The sequence below is a fragment of the Pelodiscus sinensis genome, chromosome 23 (genome assembly GCF_052426305.1).
Source record: "Pelodiscus sinensis isolate ZL-2025 chromosome 23, ASM5242630v1, whole genome shotgun sequence".
NCBI lineage: Eukaryota > Metazoa > Chordata > Testudines > Trionychidae > Pelodiscus > Pelodiscus sinensis.
This window is the reverse complement of record NC_143074.1, coordinates 10,005,548-10,027,228: the sequence shown is the minus strand read 5'-3', so window position 1 is coordinate 10,027,228 and position 21,681 is coordinate 10,005,548. Positions and strand designations below refer to the sequence as shown.

Genomic DNA, 21,681 nt, shown 5'->3' with positions numbered 1-21,681 from the left:
GTAATTCATTGTTCCCTATGCATTCTTTCCCTACTCCCTTCCCTTTATTTCACATTTATGCATTTTTGTCAATTTGGTTTTCCTATCTGTCATCAGAAGAAAATGTTTTAGATGTGTCCTGATAGTTACTTTAGCATTAAATAGAGCAGTTTAAAGGGTCTGCTTAGGAAGAAACATCTGTATTGCTTAAATTGATGTCAAATGGCATGCCATAAAATGAAAATAGGGAAGGAATATGCCATATATTTTCCACATTATAGCAAATACACTAAATGTAACCCTAGAATCATATGATTAATCATAGAACCATAGAGCTCGAAGAGACCTCAGAAGGCCATCAAGTCCAGCCCCCTGCTCTAGGCAGGACCAATCCCAATTAAATCAACCCAGCCAGGACTTCGTCAAGCTGAGACTTAAAGACCTCTAGGGATGGAGACTCCACTACTTCCCTACGTAATCCATTCCAGTGCTTCACCACCCTCCCAGTGAAATAGTTTTTCCTAATATCCAACCTGGACCTCTCCCATCACAACTTGAGACCATTGTTCCTTTTCTGCCATCCATCACTACTGTGAACAGCCTTTCTCCAGCCTGTTTGGAAGTTGAAGGCTGCTATCAAATCCCCCCCTCACTCTTCTCTTCTGCAGGCTAAAGAGACCCAACTCCCTCAGCCTCTCCTCATAGGTCATATGCTCCAGCCCCCTAATCATTTTGGTTGCCCTCCGCTGGACCCTCTCCAATGCATCCACATCCTTCCTGTAATTGGGGGCCCAGAATTGGACACGGTACTCCAGATGTGGCCTCACGAGAGCTGAATAAAGAGGAATAATCACATCTCTGAATCTACTGGCAATACTTCTCCTAATGCACCCTAATATGCCATTAGTCTTCTTGGCTACAGGGGCACACTGTTGACTCATGTCCAACTTCTCATCCACTGTAATACCCAGGTCCTTTTCTGCAGAACTGCTACTGAGCCATTCAGTCCCCAGCCTGTAACAGTGCTTGGGATTCTTCCATCCCAAGTGCAGGACTCTACACTTGTCCTTGTTGAACCATATCACATTTCTTTTGGCCCAATCCTCCAATTTGTCTAAGTCACTCTGAACTCTATCCCTGCCCTCCAGCGTCTCTACCTCTCCCCCTAGCTTAGTGTAATGCGTAAACTTGCTAAGGGTGCAATCCATCCCCTCATCCAGGTCATTAATAAAGATGCTGAACAAAACTGGTCCCAGAACCGAACCTTGGGGGACTCCGCTAGAAACCGACCCCCATCCTGACATCGAGCCCAACCTTCCAGCCAGCTTTCTCTCCATCTATCCAATCCACATTCCCGTATCTTGCTGGTAAGAATATTGTGCGAGACTGTATCAAAAGCCTTGCTCAAGTCAAGGTATATCACATCCACTGACTTTCCCACGTCCACAGAGCCAGTTACCTCATCATAGAAGCTAATCAAATTTCTCAGGCATGACTTGCCCTTCGTGAATCCATGGTGACTATTCCTTCCCCTCTTCCAAGTGCTTCAAAGTGGATTCCTTGAGGATCCCCTCTGTGATTTTTCCAGGGACTCAGGTAAGACTGACTGGCCTATAGTTCCCTGGATCGTCCTTCTTCCCTTTCTTAAAGATGAGCACGACATTTGCCTTTTTCCAATCATCCGGGATCTCAACTTTTTAAAGAGAATGGCCAAAGGCTCCTCAATGACATTTGCCAACTCCCTCAGTACCCTTGGCTGTATTAAGTCCGGACCCATGGATTTATGTACGTTTTGCCTTTTTAAATAGTTCCTAACCTGTTCTTTCCCCACCAAGGGCTGTCCACCTCCTTCCCATACTGCGATGCCTAGTGAATTAGTCTGGGAGCTGACCTTGTTTGTGAAGACAGAGGCAAAGAAAGCATTGAGTACTTCAGCTTTTCCCACATCATCTGTCACTAGGTTACCTCCCTCATCCAATAAGGGCCCCACACCCTCTCTGATCACCCTCTTATTGCTAACATGCCTGGAGAAATCTTTCTTGTTATCCTTCACATATCTTGCGAGTAGCAATTCTAGTTTCCCTTTCGCCTTCCTGATAACTCTTCTGCATTCTCAAGCAATATATTTATACTCCTCCCTAGTCATCTGTCCAAGTTTCCACTTTTTGTAAGCTCCCTTTTGTGCTTAAGTTCACCAATTTGCTTCTCTTGCTGCGCATTAGGATGGTTTCTCTCTGTGCCTTCAATAAGGCTTCTTTAAAATACTGCCAGCTCTCCTGGGTTCCTTTCCCCTTCTTGTTAGCATCCCAGGGGATTCTGCCCATCAGTTCTCTGAGAGAGTCAAAGTCTGCTTTTCTGAAGTCCAAGATGTGTATTTTACTACTCTCTTTTCTTCGTAGTTCTTGGACTGGGCCAGGGCCTCCAATTCTTCCTGTTTGTTACCCAACGTTCTTGCATTGGTGTACAAACACCTTAGATAACCAGTTGATCTCCCTACCCTCTCCATTCGAATCAGGGGTTCTCCTTTGTTGCTCGTTCCTCTTTACATTTCTTCCTGGTATCCGACTTCCCCACTCTCCTCAGGGTTTTGGTCACCGTCCCCCAACAAACCTAGTTTAAAGCCCTCCTCACGAGGTTTGCAAGCCTTGCCCGAGAAGATGCTCCTTCCTCTCTTTGTTAGGTGGATCCCATCTCGTCCTAACAATCCTTGTGCCTAGTACAGAGTCCCATGGTCAAAGAAACCCCAGCCCTGTCTGCAACACTACTTGTGCAAACACGCATTTAATTCTTCAATTCGACAGTTCCTACCCAGTCTTTTCCCTTCAAGAGGGAGGATGGACAAGAACACCACTTGCGCTCCGAATTCTTTGATCCTTCCTTCCAACTCTACGTAATCTGCAGTAACCCGCTCAAGGTCATTCTTGGCCATATTGTTAGTTCCCACATGGAGAAGCAGGAAGGGGTAGTGATCCAAAGGTTTGATCAGTTTTGTAAGCCTCTCAATCACATCCATTCGAGCTCCCGGTAAGCAGCACACCTCTCGAGATTCCAGGTCCGGACGGCAGATGGATGGCTCAGTCCCTCTTAGGAGGGAGTCCTCAACCACCACCACCCGCCTTCTTCTTTTGGGGGGGGTGGTCTTGGAACTCGTATCCCTAGGACTACACATCCCATGCCTTCCACTAGAAGTGGTTCCTTTCCAATTTCTTCCTTGTGAGGTCCCTTCCAAATCATTCACCATCGCGGAGTGCGTGGAGAGAGCCTGAAAGCGATTACTTACCTCTGTAGAAATGGGGGATTCCTGTGCTGGACTTTTTTTTCCTTCTAGAAGTTACATGCTGCTTTTCCTAGTCCTGTACTGCCCCCTCTGACTCTTACGCCTGCCTTGCTTGCAGGATTAAATGCTGCCTTCTATCGAGGAAGTCTTCATCCTCTCTGATCGAGCGTAGGGTCGACACTTGGGACTCCAGTCCTCTAATTTTTTCCTCCAAAATGGCGACTGGCTTACACTTAGTGCAGATGAAATCCCTTCTTTCTTCCAGGAGGAAGACAAACATGGCACATGCTGTGCAGGTAACAACAGCAGACCTATCACTATCCATTCCTGCTGTCCTAAAAAGGGTTTAAAGAAAATGCAAGAGTACCTTGTCCCCTTCCATACTCCCTCTCTAAACTCCCTGTTTGCAATCACCTGTTCACAAGCTCTCTGCCTGCTGATTCACTCCTTTATTAAGTCCTGGACTGTCTGATAGTCCCTCCCCCTACCAAGGCTCAGCCAATCAGCAGAAGCTTCTAGATTTCAAATTTTAATTAGAAGCCAACAGTTTCCAGTCACAGCACATACTCTGTGGCGGGGGGGGGGGGGGAGAGGGTAAAGGGGAGAAAAGAAAAAACACCCACCACACTCACAAATACACACTCAGCGCACAGCAAGAAAGCCCCAAACACAACACACACTACAGACAGCAACCTCAACTACCCACCCGGAGAAATAAAAAGAAAATTGAAAAAGCCAAACGGATACCTAGAAACCGTCTACTACAAGACAGACCCAAGAAAACCAACAATAGAACATCACTTGTCATCACCTACAGCTCCCAACTTAAACCTGTCCAACACATTATCAATAAATTACAGCCTATACTGGAACAGGACACTAAACTCCAAGAAGCTCTGGGAGACAGACCCATAGTCTCCTATAGACAACCACCTAACCTCAAGATGATTCTTACCAACAACCACAGGACATACCACACTAATACCAACCCTGGTACCTTCCCTTGCAACAAACCCCGTTGCCAGCTTTGTCCACATATTCACTCTGCTGACACCATTATTGGACCTAACCAAGTGAGTTATAAGATCAAGAACACATATTCCTGCGCATCCAGAAATATAATCTATGCTATCATGTGCCGAAAGTGTCCGTCTGCTATGTACATTGGACAAATGTCTCAGACACTTCGCCAAAGAATCAATGCCCACAAAACAGACATTAGACAGGATCACAAAGAAAAAACAGTTTCTTGCCATTTCAACCAGAAAGGACACTGTCTCAATGACCTAATCACATGCATCTTACTTCAGAAGACTTTCAAATCTGCACTTGAAAAGGAATTCTCTGAACTGGCATTCAGGCTAAAATTCGACACTCTCCGCGGGGGGCTGAACAAAGACCCCAACTACCTTACCCATTACAAAGATAGCTTCCCCAATTATCACCTCTAATACCATTAACTCACAGACATCTACCCTTCCCCACCTCTAATATCATTAACTCACAGGCATTTACCTTCCTTTCCCCCCCCTCCATCCCCTTTCTGTTCTGAAATGTGATTTGTCCTTTTCATATGCGTTCATTTTTTTTAATTGTATCCTTTCGTATATATGGTTTTGACTATTTTCTTCCACTATTTGATCTGAGGAAGTAGGTCTGGCCCACGAAAGCTCATCATCTAATAAATCATCTTGTTAGTATTTAAAGTGCTACATAGTCCTGTATTTTGTTTCAGCTACACCAGACTAACACGGCTACATTTCTATCACTATTCTACAGACAGCACCTTCCCTTGAGTCCTGTAGTCACTTCTCCCTTACCTGGAGAACTCCCTCTCTAAACTCCCTGTTTGCAATACCTGTTCGTTGTTATTGTTTAGGAAGAATCACCTTCCCCCGTATTTGAAAATTGTATAATTCAGCACTTTCTCTTAACTAATTAATTAGATTTTTCCTGGTACACAATAGCTTTGTTTCTCATCTTAAATATGAAATTCATAGCTATGGGATGTATATATTTAATTAAAACCTATATTTTCATACTCTTTTAAAGATAAATATATTGTTTCATATCCTGCAATACAGGTTCCTAAGCAGGAATCACTGAATAACTTTTCTGCAAATATTCACACGTTACAGCTGATTTTAGAAGAGTCTGCACGTTTATTAAAACTTCTCTGGAGAGTTTCACTTCCGATGAAAGTTGTCCACAATACTGCTCGCTGCAATCAGGTACAGTGTTGTTTGTGTGAAGGCAAAAGCAATGAACCATTCAGAGGTTGTCCTGAAAGTTACATAAGATTGTCATACATGATTCATGAACTACTTTGGAAGCAGATATGGTCAAGCTGTGGCTACGTTATCACCTATGACGAGTTTCAGACTAAATGTTCTCTTGATCTGAGCCTCCTTGACTTAACACTAGAATGAAACAATGCATGCTCTAGATTTTGCCCGCGGAGGTCCTGCCACTCTCCCGCCTCCGTACCCTGCACCCCCATCCGCCACCAGACATGACTCTCAGCCAACAAGTAGAACAGAAGGTTTATTCATTGATAGGGACACACCATAGCACAGATTCGTTGTTACAGGAACCAGGAGCAGTCAGTACAATCCATCTTGGGGATACGAGGGCCCAGAGCCAGGGGGGCCCTTCCTGGCCTCCCAAGCCCGCTAGTCTCCCTTCTCCCTAAGCCAGCCCAAAACTCAACTCTCACACCCAGCAACTGGTCCCAGCTGTCTAGGCAGCTGTGTTCAGATTTCCTAGCCCCGGGTGTTATCTGACTATCACTGGTTGTATCTTCCTTCTAGGGCAGGGGTGGGCAAAAGCCTCTCAGCAGGCCGAATTTGGCCCGCCAGGCAGTTTCAGGCCCTGTCTCCTAGTGCAGGGGTTGGCAACCTATGGCATTTTTCAGTGCCATGTGGCAGGGAGCTCAGCCCCGTGTCCCCCCTCCTCCTGTGCAGCTGCTGGAGAGCGCTTCCTCCCTGCAACAGGTTAGGCTGTGTTGGGACAAGGCAGCGCTGTGATTGAGGCTCCTTAGCAGCGCCTCAGCCAGGACCGGAAGCGCCACTGCCATGGCCACATGATCTGGGTCCGGCCCTGGAGGAACTACTGCTGTGGCCACGCGGTCCAGGGCTGTGGGGCCGTGGCAGTGGCTTCTCCGGGACTGGCCCCAGATCACATAGGCTGCAACCTCGGGACCTCTAGGGCCAGCCCTAGACCACAGTGGCAGCAGAGCCTCTGAGGCGGCCCCAGACTGTGTCAACAGTGGCAACCGGGCCTAGACGATGTGGACCCCAGCAGTGGGACCTCCCTCCAGGGCGGCCAGGACAGCGTGGCTGCAGCAGTTGCTGCAAGGGGGTACAAAACCAGTAAGGTCCCTCCTCATGCCCAAACACCCTCCTATCCCCTTACTTTCCTCCCCCTTTCTCCCAAGACTTGGCACCCCCAGCTTGATACCCTCCTTTGTTCCTGCACCCTTTCTCCTGGCCAGACACCCCACTCTGCACCTTCATCTGCGTTGCTCCTGCACCCTCTCTCCTGGCCACACACTGCACCCTCCCTTGCTCCTTCTACCTCCACCTGGCCAGACACCTTACTCCCAGCCTTCTTCTGCACTGCACCCATTCCTGTCCTACCTATTGGCACCTCTGTCTTGTGCACTGTACCCCTTATTTTTTACCCTGCCTAAGAGCCTAAGAAGGTCCATAAAATCCACCAACTTCCCTTCCGCTCACCCCAGGAATCTGGGGCACCAGAAGAGTGAGGTATCTCAGTTGTGGCCACATCAGTGAGTGTGTGTGTGTGGGGGGGGGGGCTTGGAGGAGTTTTTTTCTCTCACTTGTGTGGTCCCCAACTGATTTTTCTGTGTCAGTGACCCCTGACCCAAAAAAGGTTCCCTACCCCTGCCATAAATAAATAAAACATGGGAATCTTTAGTGTTGGACATAATATTTTACTTTATTTAAAATGATGTTTGATAAACTAACATGAGAGAGTTAAAACACTTAATCTTTCATCATTTAAATTAAACCGTTCTCACTAGCTGCAGTTGGTTCAGAAAATAAGGTCACTGTGCCCAGCCTGCCCTTGCCTCCCCTCTGCCCTTCTTCTCCCGGCACAGAGATTCATGAGTAAATTAAATCTCGGTACACCGCTTCTGAAAGGTTGCCAAACCTTGCACTAAAAGGTAAGTTCTGCATCTTCATTTATTTATTAATGAAGCTGCTGTAAGTAGGACTATTATTGACTTTAAAAAGTATCACCAGCCCTCGGACCTGCTCAGAGGCAAATAAGTCAAATCTCGGCACTCCACCTCTGAAAGGTTGCTGATCACTGCCCGAGCACGTTGCCTGGGAGCCGGAGATCCGCGAGCCCTTTCAGCTGCTTCTATTTAAAGGGCTTGTGCTTGCTGGGCGGCTGCGTTGCCTGGCAGCCACTGGGCAGGTACAAGCACTTCAAACCGAAGCAATTGAAAGGGCTTTCAGCTCTCGGTCCCACTGGCCCGTTGTCTGGGAGCTGCCCGGGAGGCACGAGCCCTTTCAACTGTTTCTATTCTTTGGGCTTGTGCCTGCCAGGCTGCTGCTGGGGCAACAAGTTAGCAGTTGGGCCAGGAGCTGCCAGCCATGTTACGTGAAATCTAAGCCTCCACCCCAGACAACCATGGGAGGAGGCTAGCCCCCGGCACCCTCTCCTTTGCTCCAGGTCCCTTCCATCGGCCAGAAGTCGGGACAGGGACCCCAGGCCAAGCAAAGTTCTGGGAAGAATAGTTCTCAACCCCACCCCTTCCACACAAAGCCCCACCCCTTCCACACAAGGCCCCACCCCTTCCAGGGAAGCCCGTGGCCACTTCTGAAATTTATGAAAGCCCCCCCCCACCCACCCCCATTCAAAAGTCATTGCCTACCCCTGCTCTAGGGTCAGGTGACAGGCCAGCCTGGGCCATTCCCTACATGCCTTCCCTGAGGAGTTCTCCCCCAAAGATCCTATCCCCCGCTAGGCAATGTGTGTGTCCCCTTCCCCTCCCCCGCACCCCCCTCCCTCCCCTGCACTCACACACACACACTCACTCACTGCAGAGCAGCACAGGACAATAGGAATCACAGCATAAGAAAGGACAGGGGAGAGCGCAGTGCTTAGTCAACCCTGGCAGTTGACTGTAAGCACCACATGCTGGGGGCAGGGAGCAAGAGACTTTGCACTCCTCCTACCCCAACGTTAGTCAGGGGAGAAGCGTGCAAATCTCCTCCACCTCTACAAGGGGCTGCTGCTCATCTGGTGGGTGACTTAAGTGCAGTGCTCTCTTGCAGGGAGGGGGCAGACTTTGCATTCTCTCCTCTCCCCCAGCCCTGATTGACCTCGGGGCAGCGGCGGGAGCACGCAAAGTCTCCTCCCATCACAAGGGCTGTGGGCACCTAGAGGGAACCTCCAGCTGTTCAGAACAGGGGGGGAGGGGCAAAGACTTCACGTGCTCCTCTACCTCCAGACCAATCAAGGTCTGTGGCAGGGAAGCACAGCAGTGTTCTGGCCCCTCCCCTTCTACCTGAGGTCCTGTCCCTTCCAGAGCCGCCAGAGATCACTTCAATAATTTCTGAAGTGGTCCCTGGTCAAAAATTATTGCCTACCCCTGCTCTAGATTGTAGTCACCCCGGACTGGAGATCCAGAGTAAAGATGTGAGCTATCATCTGCTCTGTTTTATGCAAATTACCTGTCATCTTTGGATTACAGGCAAATGGCCAAATCTGGAAAAAATGAGGCCACTCCAAACTCAGTCTGAGATAAATAGGGCTGAGTGTCACTTTCATCACTGTGACATCTGATCTGTATAACAGGAACAAATTTTAAAGTCCCACAGAATACCAAAGCAACTTTTATAAACTTTTTAACTGAAAAGGATTACACTATGAAAATGAGCTAATGTAAACAGAATGAGGAGTGAATTACCTGTGCTGTTACAATATCACCACTCAACAATTAACTGTTCCAAGCTAAAAATCAAAGTGTGTGTGTGTGTGTGTGTGTGTGTGTGTGTGTGTGTGTGTGTGTGTGTGTGTGTGTACTGTTCCAAGCTAAAAATCAAACTCTGTGTGTGTTAGACTATCTTTCAAAAATATATAAACAAAACTAAGCTGCTCTCACTGAGTTGAGATCCTATAGTTAGTGACGCTGTCAAAAAGCCTTGAAGGAGTATGTCATTCAACTAGTACCATGCACACTTAAATGTTCCGATAGATAGAGGAGCCTGTACTGCAACATATGTGCATACTTGTCTGAACTTACATGTATGTATGCAGGTTTGTTTATACTATACCTATACACCAATGTGTCTCAAAATACACCAGATACAGATAAAGCTTCATTTCCATGCACATTCAAACCATGATAAGTATCAAGGCCTACCCAAAATCTGTATGTTTGTATGTTCAAGCAAGCTCAGCTTCTCTGTGGGCACCTAGACGGAAGCCCAATTTTCAAGAGAGCTTCTAACCCGGCTTACCAAGTTTATTTGGAAATCTGTCTACTTACTTTGGTGCCTAGATGGGAGATGAGCTCTTTTGGAAAGTTTGGCCCTTAATGTTTGATCCTAAAATACACTGAATATCTAACACCTCATGTCATCCTGAAGCTTTGAGTGATTAGTGCCACCCAGGAGCTAAATACTGGATGAGAATTCCAAGAGACACAATACAAAGTTCAACAAGTGACACACAATACAAGCAATACTGGCACTTAGAACTGGAACTTGTGCAAGGGTATGGATCAATGATACTGGCAACTGTTTAGCCACATTCAGTGTGCTACAGCTTGGCGTTCTGTTTAGAAGCACTGTCACAAAGGATGATAATCACACCTAGATGATGGAAATAAAGCCTTTAAATAGGACAGATTATAAACTAATCTTGCAATCAAACTGTTCCTGTCCCTGTTATGGTGCATTTAAATCAGGGGTGGGCAATAATTTGTGAAGGGGGGCCACTTAATGAATTTTGGAAGTGGTCACGGGCCTCCCCCAAAGGGGCAGGTCCTTGGGTAAAAAGGTTCCCTTTAAGTGCAGCCCACCCCTGGCGGGGGGAGGATACTTTGCATGCTCCCCTGTCTCCAGACTGATTGGCCTGGAGGTGAGGGAGCACATGAAGTCTTTGCTCCCTACCTCCACCCTGGCGGGGGCACATGGCACCTAAATAGTACTGCCAGTTGTTTTTTTACAGCTGGCAGTTCCCTTTAGGCACTGTGTGCCCCAGCAGGTGGAGGAGACTTTGCTTACTTCCTCAGCCCCATGTACAGTTGAGATTGAAAGGGGAAGTGGCCATGAGACACTCCAGTGGGAATTCCATCTATGAAGAAGTTTCAAGGCTCTTGCACTAAATTGTTTAGCAGTTAACTATGCACTGTAGTTTATATATGAATTCTGAAGTCATTATTTTCTTCTTTCAATTTAGGATGAAGGAATGAAAGCAGAAATACTTAGACTCCATAAGAAATTGTCTGAGCAGGAGAAGAAGCTACATAGTACTGTTAAACGCTTGCACTCTACAAACCAGCTGAAGGAAAACATGGAGAAAGTCATCATTGATCAATGTCAGTGAATGGTCTATGATTAATTCCTCAGTTTCTTCTATTTTATTTATGTAGAGGAAATGAAATGAACAAAAACTGTTTTTAGTGTGAAACTTCTGGTATTGAAGTGCTGTTTAATAGCTAGTGTTAAATATTTCCTGGGAATCCAAAGGATATGCTATATAAAGCTTGGTGCTTTGTTCAATAAGGAGGAAATTTATCCCAGTGCATAAGGCAGGCCAGCACACTGTGGATATGGTACATGGAGCTAACTTAAGTGTTGTGTAGGGATTTGTGCAGGCCTATTGTAATGGAGTGAAATTTCATCCATAACCCATTGTTGTATAAGCCTCATTGTCAAAAAAAAACCCTGTTATTTCATTTAATGTACCAGTTTCCTATCTTGTGAGAATTGTCTATAAAGGAAAAGCAATGTTTTTCCCTATTTCTGTCGTCATTTCCCTCTCCAAATAATGAGCCAACCCCCCAGTCTTAGTAAATCTAGAATTACCAAGTTTTCTGGCGTGTTTACATCTTGCAAACTGTCACAGTAATTGGGAATATAGTTGTTGGTCAAAGAAAGGTGCCAGAGCAACAGAATTGCCCATGTGGAGCATCATGGGAAGATAAGTCAACTTTCTGGACTGTATTGGAGGATTGCAAGCAAAGAAAGAGGACCCATTAGCATGAGAATGTAGTCCTTACTACTAAACATGGCAGTTCTGATAGGAAAAACTAGAATGGGCTGTAAAATTAAATTTCATTCTTAATGGCCGTGGCCAGACAGTTAACAGTGGGTGATTTCATTCATATTTCTTATAAGGTAGCTTCTGAAAAATTGTCATAACTGCATATTTTATAGTTGTATCAAAGACTAAACACAGTCTAGTCCCAAGACAAAATCACAATAGTCAGGATCCTTCAATATTACACAAGTACAGCCACCAAGTCAAACATTCAAAACCAGGAAATGTGTGGGTATGGCTGATTCACTACAACACAACTAAACACTTATATCAAGCACACCCTTTAACTCATGTGCACCATCTACCATCCAAACTAACCTCCACTTCACCACTGTTAATTCTGACCTATGGTGACACTGGCTTACAGTCTTCAGTATTTAGTTTGTTTTGTGCCTGCTATTTCCCCACCAGCTCTGTCCCGCACCTCAATTAATTGGCAGTAACAAGGTTTCAAGGGAAGCTGGCAGTCCTACTTGTGTCTCTTCTTGGACAGTAGGGTGGCTCCTACATCCTGCCACTTGTTCTTTAAGCCCCACTCTCCGCAACTTACTAAATGAGTCTCTTTTGACCTCTCATTGATTAACAATCAGGTAGTAGAGAAGGAAGCTGAGAAGCAGACTTTTGGCTTAAGGAAATTGTAGTTCCCACATGCATACACTAATGCATTTGATAAAGCTAAAAAGTGTACAAAAAATTTACCTTTACAACAATTTCACTGGATACTTTTAGTGCAAAAATTAAAGCAAATAGGTTTAGATGTTACCCACCAATGATCTGATTGGTGTGGAGCCCATCTTGTGCCAAGATTGCAGTTTTCATCCAAGCCATTTTTCTAAAAGGAACTAAACTGAGATGATAGATCAGCATAGGGATGTTAAGTAGTCGATGGAATTTCCATTCACTATTCAATTAGTCAGTAAGAGGGTTAGCTCTAGAGGACAGCACAAGCCAGGACTGAGCAGTCCCAGCTTGCAATGGATCCCAGACTGCTGCAGCTCTGATTTTTTCAAATGTAAGAGCTTCTCTTTTGAGTAATTAAGCTAGAATTTAAAATGTTAAATAGTATCACCTAACTGTACAAAATGACCTTTCACAAATGCCATGTGCTACTCAAATCATTGAAATGAACCGCAAACTTTTATCCTGTAGCTCAGTATTTATAAGTTAGAATCTTAGGGCTGGAAGAGATCTCAGGAAGTCAGAGTCCAGGCTCCTGCCCAAAGCAGAAACCAACCCCAACTAAATCATCCCAGCCAGGGCTTTGTCAAGTCAAGACTTAAAAACCTCTAGGGACAGAGATTCCATCCCCTCCCTACATAACCCATTTCAGTATTTCACCACCCTCCTAGTGAAATAGTTTTCCCTAATATCCAACCTAGAACTCCCCCACTGTAACTTGAGACCATTGCTCCTTGTTCTGCCATCCATCACTACTGAGAACAGCCTCTCTCCATCCTCTTTGGAACCTTCCTTCAGGAAGTTAAAGGCTGCTATCAAATCCCCCCCCACTCTTCTCTTCTGCAGACTAAATAAGCCCAAATCCCTCAGCCTCGTCTCGTAGGTCAAGTGCTCCAGCCACCTAATCATTTTGATTGCCCTCCGTTGGACCCTCTCCAATGCATCTACCACCTTTCTGTAATGGGGGGCCCAGAATTGGACACAATATTCCAGATGTGGCCTCACTAGTGCCAAATATAGGGGAATAATTACTTCTCTAGGTCTGCAGGCAATGCTCCTCCTAATGCACTCTAATGTGCCGTTAGCCTTCTTGGCTACAAGGGCACACTGTTGACTCATATCCAGTTTTTCATTCACTGTAATCCCCAGGTCCTTTTCTGCTGAACTGCTACCTAGCCATTCGGTCCCCAGCCTGTAACAGTGCTTGGGATTCTTCCGTCCCAAGTGCAGAATTTGACCTTGTTGAACCTCATCAGATTTCTTTTGGCCCAGTCCTCTAATCTGTCTAGCTTACTCTGGATCCTATCCCTGCCATCCAATGTATCTACCTCCCTCTCTAGATTAGTGTCATCCACAAATTTGCTGAGGGTGTAATATATCCTCTCATCTAGGTCATTAATGAAGATGTGGAATAAAACTGGCCCTAGAATCAATCCTTGGGGCACTCCACTTGAAACTGACCACCAACCAGACATCGAACCGTTGATCACTACACATTGAGCCCGACAATCTAGCCAGCTTTCTATCCATCTTACAGTCCATTTATCCAGTCCATACTTCCTTAACTTGCTGGCAAGAATATTGTAGGAGACCATATCAAAAGCTTTGCTAAAGTCAAGTTATATCACATCCACTGAATTCCCCATGTCCACAGAACCAGTTCCCTCGTCATAAAATCTAATCATATTGGTCAGGCATGATGTGCCCTTGGTGAATCCATGTTGACTATTCCTGATCACTTTCCACTCTTCCAAGTGCTTCAAAATGGTTTCCTTAAGGATCCCTTCCATGATTTTTCCAGGGACTGAGGTAAGGCTGACCGATCTATAGTTCCGTGGATTGTCTTTCTTCCCTTTCTTAAAGATGGGCACTACATTTGCCTTTTTCCAATCATCCGGGATCCCTCCCGATCAACACTAGTTTTCAGAGATAATGGCCAAAGGCTCTGCAATGACATTTGCCAACTCCCTCAGTACCCTCAGATGCATTAAATCTGAACCCATGGATTTGTGTGTGTGTTTAGCTTTTCTAAATAGTTCTTAACCTGTTTTTTCTTAACCGATGGCTGCCCACCTCCTTCCCATGCTGCGTTGCCTAGTACAGTAGTCTGGGAGCTGACCTTGTCTGTGAAGACAGGAAAAAAAGCATTGAGTGCTTCAGTTTTTCTCACATCATCTGTCACTATGTTACCTCCCTCATCCATAAGGGCCCCACACCCTCTCTGATAACCCTCTTATTGCTAACATACCTGTAGAAACCTTTCTTGTTACCCTTTTCATCCCTTGCTAGCTGCAATTCCATTGTTCTTTCACTTTCCTGATTACCCCCTGCATTCTCAAGCAATATATTTATACTCCTCCCTAGTGATCTGTCCAAGTTTCTTCTACTCATAAGATTTCTTTTTGTCTTTAAATTCACCAAGGATTTCTCCGGTAAGCCAAATCTGGTTGCCTACCATATTTGCTTTTCTTACTGCACATCAGGATGGTTTGTTCCTGTGCCTTCAATAAGTCTTCTTTAAAATATTGCCAGCTCTCCTGGACTCCTTTCCCCTTCATGTTAGCATCCTAGAGAATCCTGCCCATCAGTTCTCTGAGGGAGTCAAAGTCTGCTTTTCTGAAGTCCAGGGTGTGCATTTTGATGCTCTCCTTTCTTCCTTTGGTTGCAACCGACATCTGCTTCCCCTACTAGTTCTTTCCTGTTTGTGAGGAGCAAGTCAAGCTGCACATGTCCCCTGGTTGGTTCCTTCAGTGCCTGTACCAGGAATAGTGATAGAAATGTAGCCGTGTTAGTCTGGGGTAGTTGAAGCAAAATGCAGGACAATATAGCACTTTAAAGACTAACAAGATGGTTTATTAGATGATGAGCTTTCGTGGGCCAGACCCACTTCCTCAGATCAAATAGTGGAAGAAAGTAGTCACAACCATATATACCAAAGGATAGAATTTAAAAAAATGAACAAATATGAAAAGGACAAATCACATTGCAGAACAGAAGGGGGATGCGGGGGGGTGGGAAGGGGGAGGAAGGAAGGTAAGTGTCTGTGAATTGCTGATATTAAAGGTAGGGAGAGTGGGATGTTTGTGAGTTAATGGTATTACAGGTGATAATTGGGGAAACTGTCTTGGTAATGGGTGAGAAAGTTCAAAGACTTGTTAAGTCCCTGTTGGTAAGTGTCGAATTTTAACATGAATGACAGTTCAGAGGATTCCCTTTCAAGTGCAGATGTAAAAGGTCTTTGTAGCAGAATGCAGGTGGCTAAGTCATTTAGAGAGTGTCCTTTCTGGTTAAAGTGGCAAGAAACTGTTTTCTCTTTGTGATCTTGTCTGATATCTGTTTTGTGGGCATTAATCCTTTGGCGAAGTGTCTGAGATGTTTGTCCAATGTACATAGCAGACGGACACTTTCGGCACATGATAGCATATAATAGCACATGATAGCATGTACCAGGAAGTTATCCCCTACATTCTCCAAAAACTTCCTGGATTGTCTGTGTACTGCTGTGTTGGTCTCCCAGCAGATGTCAGGGTGATTAAAGTCCCCCATGGGAACTAGTGCCTTGATCTAGAAGCTTCTCTGAAGGCCCTCCTGGAATAAAGCACTCCCAAGTCACACTTTTCAAAGTGCCACTCTTTTCAAACCGTCAAACACACAGTCAAACAAATACTCACAGATAGACAAACACTTGGATACTCACCCCACCAGCTCACAACACATCCCCCCCCAAAAGCCACACTTACCTGAGCTCCTCTCAGATGTTTCCCAGGCAGACTACCCTGTTAGCTGCTGCCTGTTCACTACATGTCTTGTGTTTACACTAGTCTTTTTCAAAAGACTATTGTAACAAATGACATTACAATTGGTTTTAGTTCATCCAAATTTCTGTTTTGTTCAATTTTTGGAAGTCAAATAACTCAATTTATTCTTTTAAAAAATAATTCTAGAGTTATTTTATTTTGTCTGCTTAAAAAATGACCTAGGGATGCAGTCTGTCTTTTCCAGGATGACAGTTCCTGTGTTCTGAGAACTTACATGCTGTGTAGATCTCTGCTAGTTCTGAGGATGTAAAACTGTGCATATTTAGGGCTAATCCCACTCTCTTCACTCCCCCTCCCCAAAAAACAACCACCAAAAAACCACATTCAAACAGTTCACACCCCATTGTGAACTAGATCCTGATAAAATGAAGCCATCATATTCTAAAATATCCTGATACAAAATGCTACCTGGCTAGTAGCAGCTTCACTATTAGTTTCATATACTCTAAATTCTATCCATGTATGGAATTTAATATTTTTATTTGAAAAAAAACCTAGTTTTGTCAGGTAAAATGAATTTACTAACAGTGTTCTTTATGAGTGGAAATCACTATGTTACTCAGAGAGGGTATGTCTACACTACCCTCCTAGTTCGAACTAGCAGGGTAATGTAGGCATACCGCACTTGCAAATGAAGCCCGGGATTTGAATTTCCCGGGCTTCATTTGCATAAGCGGGGAGCCGCCATTTTTAAAACCCCGCTTGTTCGAACCCCGTGCAGCGCGGCTATACGGGGCACGAACTAGGTAGTTCGAACTAGGAAGGCTTCCTAGTTCGAACTACCTAGTTCGTGCCCCGTGTAGCCGCGCTGCACGGGGTTCGAACAAGCGGGGTTTTAAAAATGGCGGCTCCCCGCTTATGCAAATGAAGCCCGGGAAATTCAAATCCCGGGCTTCATTTGCAAGTGCGGTATGCCTACATTACCCTCCTAGTTCGAACTAGGAGGGTAGTGTAGACATACCCAGAGACCTTGATACAATTTTCTGTACGTTTCATTGATTATGGGAATTACGGATGTCAACTTACCATTGGCTTTTAGAGCAATTTCAGAAATGTTTCTAAATTACAGCTCTCCACAAACTCCTGACCATGCATAAAGGAAGATACATGAATCATGGGACGCTGCTAAACTGCATCTTCATGCTTACAGTTCCTGTTTTACTTAGCAAGAAATCATAGGCATCAAAGTGGGTGACGTTCCCTTGCATCTCATTTTCCACAAAACAAATTCCTGCTAGCTGGCTAGTGCCCCTAGAACTCTTCAAGTCCCTTTCAAGTGCCTTCAGGTCCTCTGGTACTGTTAACTTGAGTATCTCTACATATATTTAGAGGCATAGTTTCTCTCTTACATATTCTTATGATGAAAGAATTCTGCTTACAAACCTCATCTGAACATGTAACAATGCAGAGCCAAATTGCTGTAATCTGCCAGGGCTATAATTATTGCCTGTCAGCTATAACCTTGGAGTTGGTGTGTTCTTATTATTATAATGAAAAAATCTTTATTATGCCTAAGTTATTTATTGTTATTTTTTTTAGACTGGAATATTAAATTGCTACTTGAACCATATATTTGAACAGTTGTGGAGCTGTGAGTTTAGAGAATCTCATTTTTAACCTGGCATTTCAAAGATCAGTTTTTAATAGAAACAGCCCTCTCCCTTTTCTTAGGTCTTTTCCTCCTTTGGAGGCTAACTAGCTTGATTGATAAACAAAAACTTGGAACCCTTCAGAACAAGTCACTCTTGCATTATTTCTCCAGAGGGTATATAAGCTGTCATGTCCTTGAACTGCCAGTTCCTTCATGCTGGAAGAGTTGATGTATATATTTTGCCATCTGTCCTCTTCCCCAATATCTTCCTTCATAGTCCCGAAGAATGGATTGTAATTATGTCATGCTCCATCTTACCTTTCTATACACTTCGATTTCCAAGGGGCTACCTGAGCCCTTACAACACAAACATCTCGGGGCAGGGAATCCATTTTTTCAGTATTGGAGAGGGCTATGCACATCTATGAGGCAAAATCATAACTTTTAAATACAGTGCTGTAATACACATGTTAGTCCTTGTTATGGGAGGAATATTTTTAAAGTACTCACCCTTTTGTTCTGTATATGTGACAGACAGAATAGTTGGTGAACTGAGCACAGGCAGGAAATAGGCCTGTGTTCAGTTCACCCCATAAACATAGGGTCTGTTTATGACACTGCCTCTGACTGCCCCTCAGGTTTTGGGCAAGTCATTTAGCTGCTCAGTAGTTGCTTATGAGATGATACCCACATCCCAGAGTCATTGTAAGCGTACTAAGTGTTTTTACAACTGTTCATAGCATCAAGGGATTTCAGTTCTCTTAAGTTTTGATACCTAGCTTGAAGTGGCCAGGGTGTATTATTAGCCTTGATTATATATATATTATTTATATATATGGTGGTGGCTCATTTGCCCAATTTGTGGGTTTTGATGTGTTTTTATTTACTAATAAACTTTGAGAAAGGAATGTATCTAATCTGTACATTCTCTTTGCAGTGGCTTTAACCCATGATGTTTTAAAGAAGGCGAGAGGAAACCTAGAAGTAAGTAAAATCTGTTTACATTAAGTGCCCCATAGTATGTAACATGCTAGAGTAAATACATTTAATATAAATGACCATATTAGTAGTATATTTTGCAGCATTACTATCAGTTATTTTGTTTTCATTTCCCACTAGCCTGACATAAACATGAGGGATTGTTTACATTCATTTAATAAATGTTCTTTAATATTTAAGTTGCACATTATAATTAGTCTTAGATTAGATTTTGCCAGCACATGTCAATTTGTCTTTACGTTTTATAGTTATAAATCTTCAATGTTTCGAGTCTCAATATCTACTGTCAATAAATTATTGATGACCCCTCAATTATTTCCAACAAATTAAATTGATAAAAAAATTAAAATGCTTAAAATAAGTAATATTATCTCTCAAAATTATAAAAAACATCATTTCAATTTCTTCCAATCCTACTTTTAATTTGTATTTGCTGGATTACTGGCTTAACCCTATCTCCTTGCTTATGCCTTCTGTAGTTTAGCACTCCTATCTTTTTCCACCTCATCTGCTCCTTCATAAATTCTTGGACTGCACTGGAGACCATTTCTTATTTCAGAAGGTTGAGAGTGCTACTAGGGAAGACTCTGTTCTAGATTTGATTTTAAAAATAGAGAGGAACTGGTTGAAAATTTGAAAATGGAAGGCTGCTTGAGTGAAAATGACCATGAAATCCTACAGTTCATAATTCTAATGAATGGTAACAGGGAGAACAGTAAAACAGAGACAGTGAATCTCAGGAAGGCAGATTTTAGTAAACTCAGAGAGCAGGTAGGGAAGATCCCATGGGAAGCAAGACTAAGAGGAAAAACAGCTGAAGACAATTGGCAGTTTTTCAAAGGGACATTATTAAGGGCCCAAAAGCAAGCGATTCCACTGCGTAGGAAAGATAGAAAGTATGGAAAGAGACTATTTTGGCTTAACCAGGAGATCTTACCTGATCTCAAAATCAAAAAAGAGCCATATAAAAAGAGTTCTGTCGACAGAAGGCATTATTGCATCTACACTGTCCTTTGCGTCTACACTGTCATGTCGACAAAGAGTCTTGCTTTGTCGACAGAACTGGATGTAGTCTAGACGCTCTTTGTCGACAGAACGTCTGTCGACAAAAGCCTGTAGTCTAGACATACCCTTAGACTTCACACCCTCGAGACCATAGCATACTAACTTTCCTGTCTGTCCTACCCTTTCCATTCACGCTGCCCTTTAATGACACCCTGGCTTGTAACCAGTTCCCACTTTCTCCACCAACTCCCCTAAATCCTTTTACAACTCTTGTCTTTTATGAATCATTCCTCCATTAGCCTCCTCATCAATGATTTCTCAAAGCTTTTTCTTAATTTTGATACTACACAATTATCTCAACCTTGCCTGGGTGAGAACCTAATCATGCAAAAGGATCCTTATTGCTACAAGGAATCATATGTTCAGCCAGTCTTCATGCAAAAGTAAAAGCCTGTGCTTGCAAATGGTCCTTTTGCAGGATCAGGACCCTAGTGTATAAGATATGTGTATTTGAGAGCTTTTCTCGATTTTATGACATTTATTAATAAGTGCTTTTCATACCAGGTTCAGCCAAGTGAAAATCAAAAAGCAGCTTCACATACCAACAAGAAAAGGATTCTGTGAAGGAGAAAGTTCCACTAATAAAGCCTGTTCCTTCATGTGATCGTTGTGTGTAGGCGTCTTTACAGTTTAAGCCTTAATATTGCTTGGGTTAAAGGGGTCTTTGACACTTGAATAGTTGATAACCTTTGACAAAACTCTTGTGAAATAACTTATTTAGCATTTTATATTGACAAATGACTAATTTTGAATATTTATTATATAAACCGGTACTGGAGGGATTGAAAAGAAGAGCAGAAAGTGTTTCACATGGGTTCATCTTAAATTTTCTACTTTTTTGCTATGCTGTATTTTTTTTTTTTTTAGATAGATTCATTCTGTTTCTTCTTGTGGTACAATATTTCCTAGTGCCTAAAAGACTTAGTCAAAGCAATTATCCACTTTCAACTTCTTTTACAATGGATACTTGCAGTACGTTAATAGTTTTTCTTTAGGTCTGTGTTGCATCATTGGATTTTAGGACTGTGGGAAGCTTTCAGTATTTTAAAGCATTGTCAATATGTGCATGAAGGATTTTGCTGAGAGCTACCTGATGTGTAGCTAACTTCTACAGTAGCAATTAGAATCTGATGGTAGGTCTGAAAATGTGAATTAAAATCTGGCATTTGTTAAACCTGTTCATGTTAATTATTTTGTTTGACACTCCAGAGATTTCTGAGCACTGTCTAAACATAGACCACCTGTAGCCAAAGTCTTCAGTTGTTTGGCTGGTTCATTTGTTTTCTCTGAAGAAATATGGATGCATTTCTGCCCCTCTGTTGTTCAGTGATCACTCAGAAAAGGAGTTTGACAGAGATCTTCATTAAATTCCAACTCCCTCTGCATTATGGTAACACAACCCACTTAAAAAGTATACTTCTTCAAGTGGCTATCTGAGTGGAAAACATGTGGGTGCCTTGTAGATCAAAGTCACGGGATTTTGCTTAAGTATCAGAGGGGTAGCCGTGTTAGACTGAATCTGCAAAAGTGGCAAGGAATCCTGTGGCACCTTATAGACTAACTGAAGTGTTGGAGCATAAGCTTTCGTGGGCAAAGACCCACTTCATCAGATGCATGATTTTGCTTGGCACTGGCTGTAGGGGCAGCACTCATGCCCTCCGGCACAGCAGCGCCTCTCCTGGACAGCGCTGCCCCAGCTCTCCTCTGTATTCCTTCTTCATTCCTGCTATTTGAATCCGAGCCCTCTGTGGTGCTTTGTATCTTGTGTTTTTCCATTACAAAATGTTATAATTGTATTAGATAGTAGCTTTAGTTTATGATAGTAGTATCCTTAGGTAGTGTCAAGTATGGTTTAGTCTGGTGGGATAGACTTGTAATTTTAAATGTTTATTTAAATGCTCTCCATCATATGGGATTGCTGTCCCCAAAAGTGTCTTCCTCCTTGTCCCCCTCACCCAGTGTTTATTGGA

At 43.6% G+C, this 21,681-nt stretch overlaps 1 protein-coding gene across 5 annotated transcripts in view; it reads left to right on the top strand.

Moving 5' to 3' along the window:
• The window catches only part of CDK5RAP2 (CDK5 regulatory subunit associated protein 2), a 176,797-nt gene extending 155,912 nt beyond the window's left edge, over positions 1-20,885 (top strand). For 4 of the 5 annotated variants that reach the window (XM_089772988.1, XM_006129080.5, XM_089772986.1 and 1 more), the window contains 4 exons: positions 5,341-5,487; positions 10,697-10,835; positions 18,585-18,631; positions 20,216-20,885. In XM_089772988.1, the coding sequence (XP_089629114.1) occupies positions 5,341-5,487; positions 10,697-10,835; positions 18,585-18,631; positions 20,216-20,275 (393 nt within the window). In that variant the 3' untranslated portion in view covers positions 20,276-20,885. The remainder of the gene's footprint in view (positions 1-5,340; positions 5,488-10,696; positions 10,836-18,584; positions 18,632-20,215) is intronic. The other variant, XM_089772987.1, reaches the window with a different exon arrangement.
• The last annotated feature ends 796 nt before the right edge of the window (positions 20,886-21,681 follow it).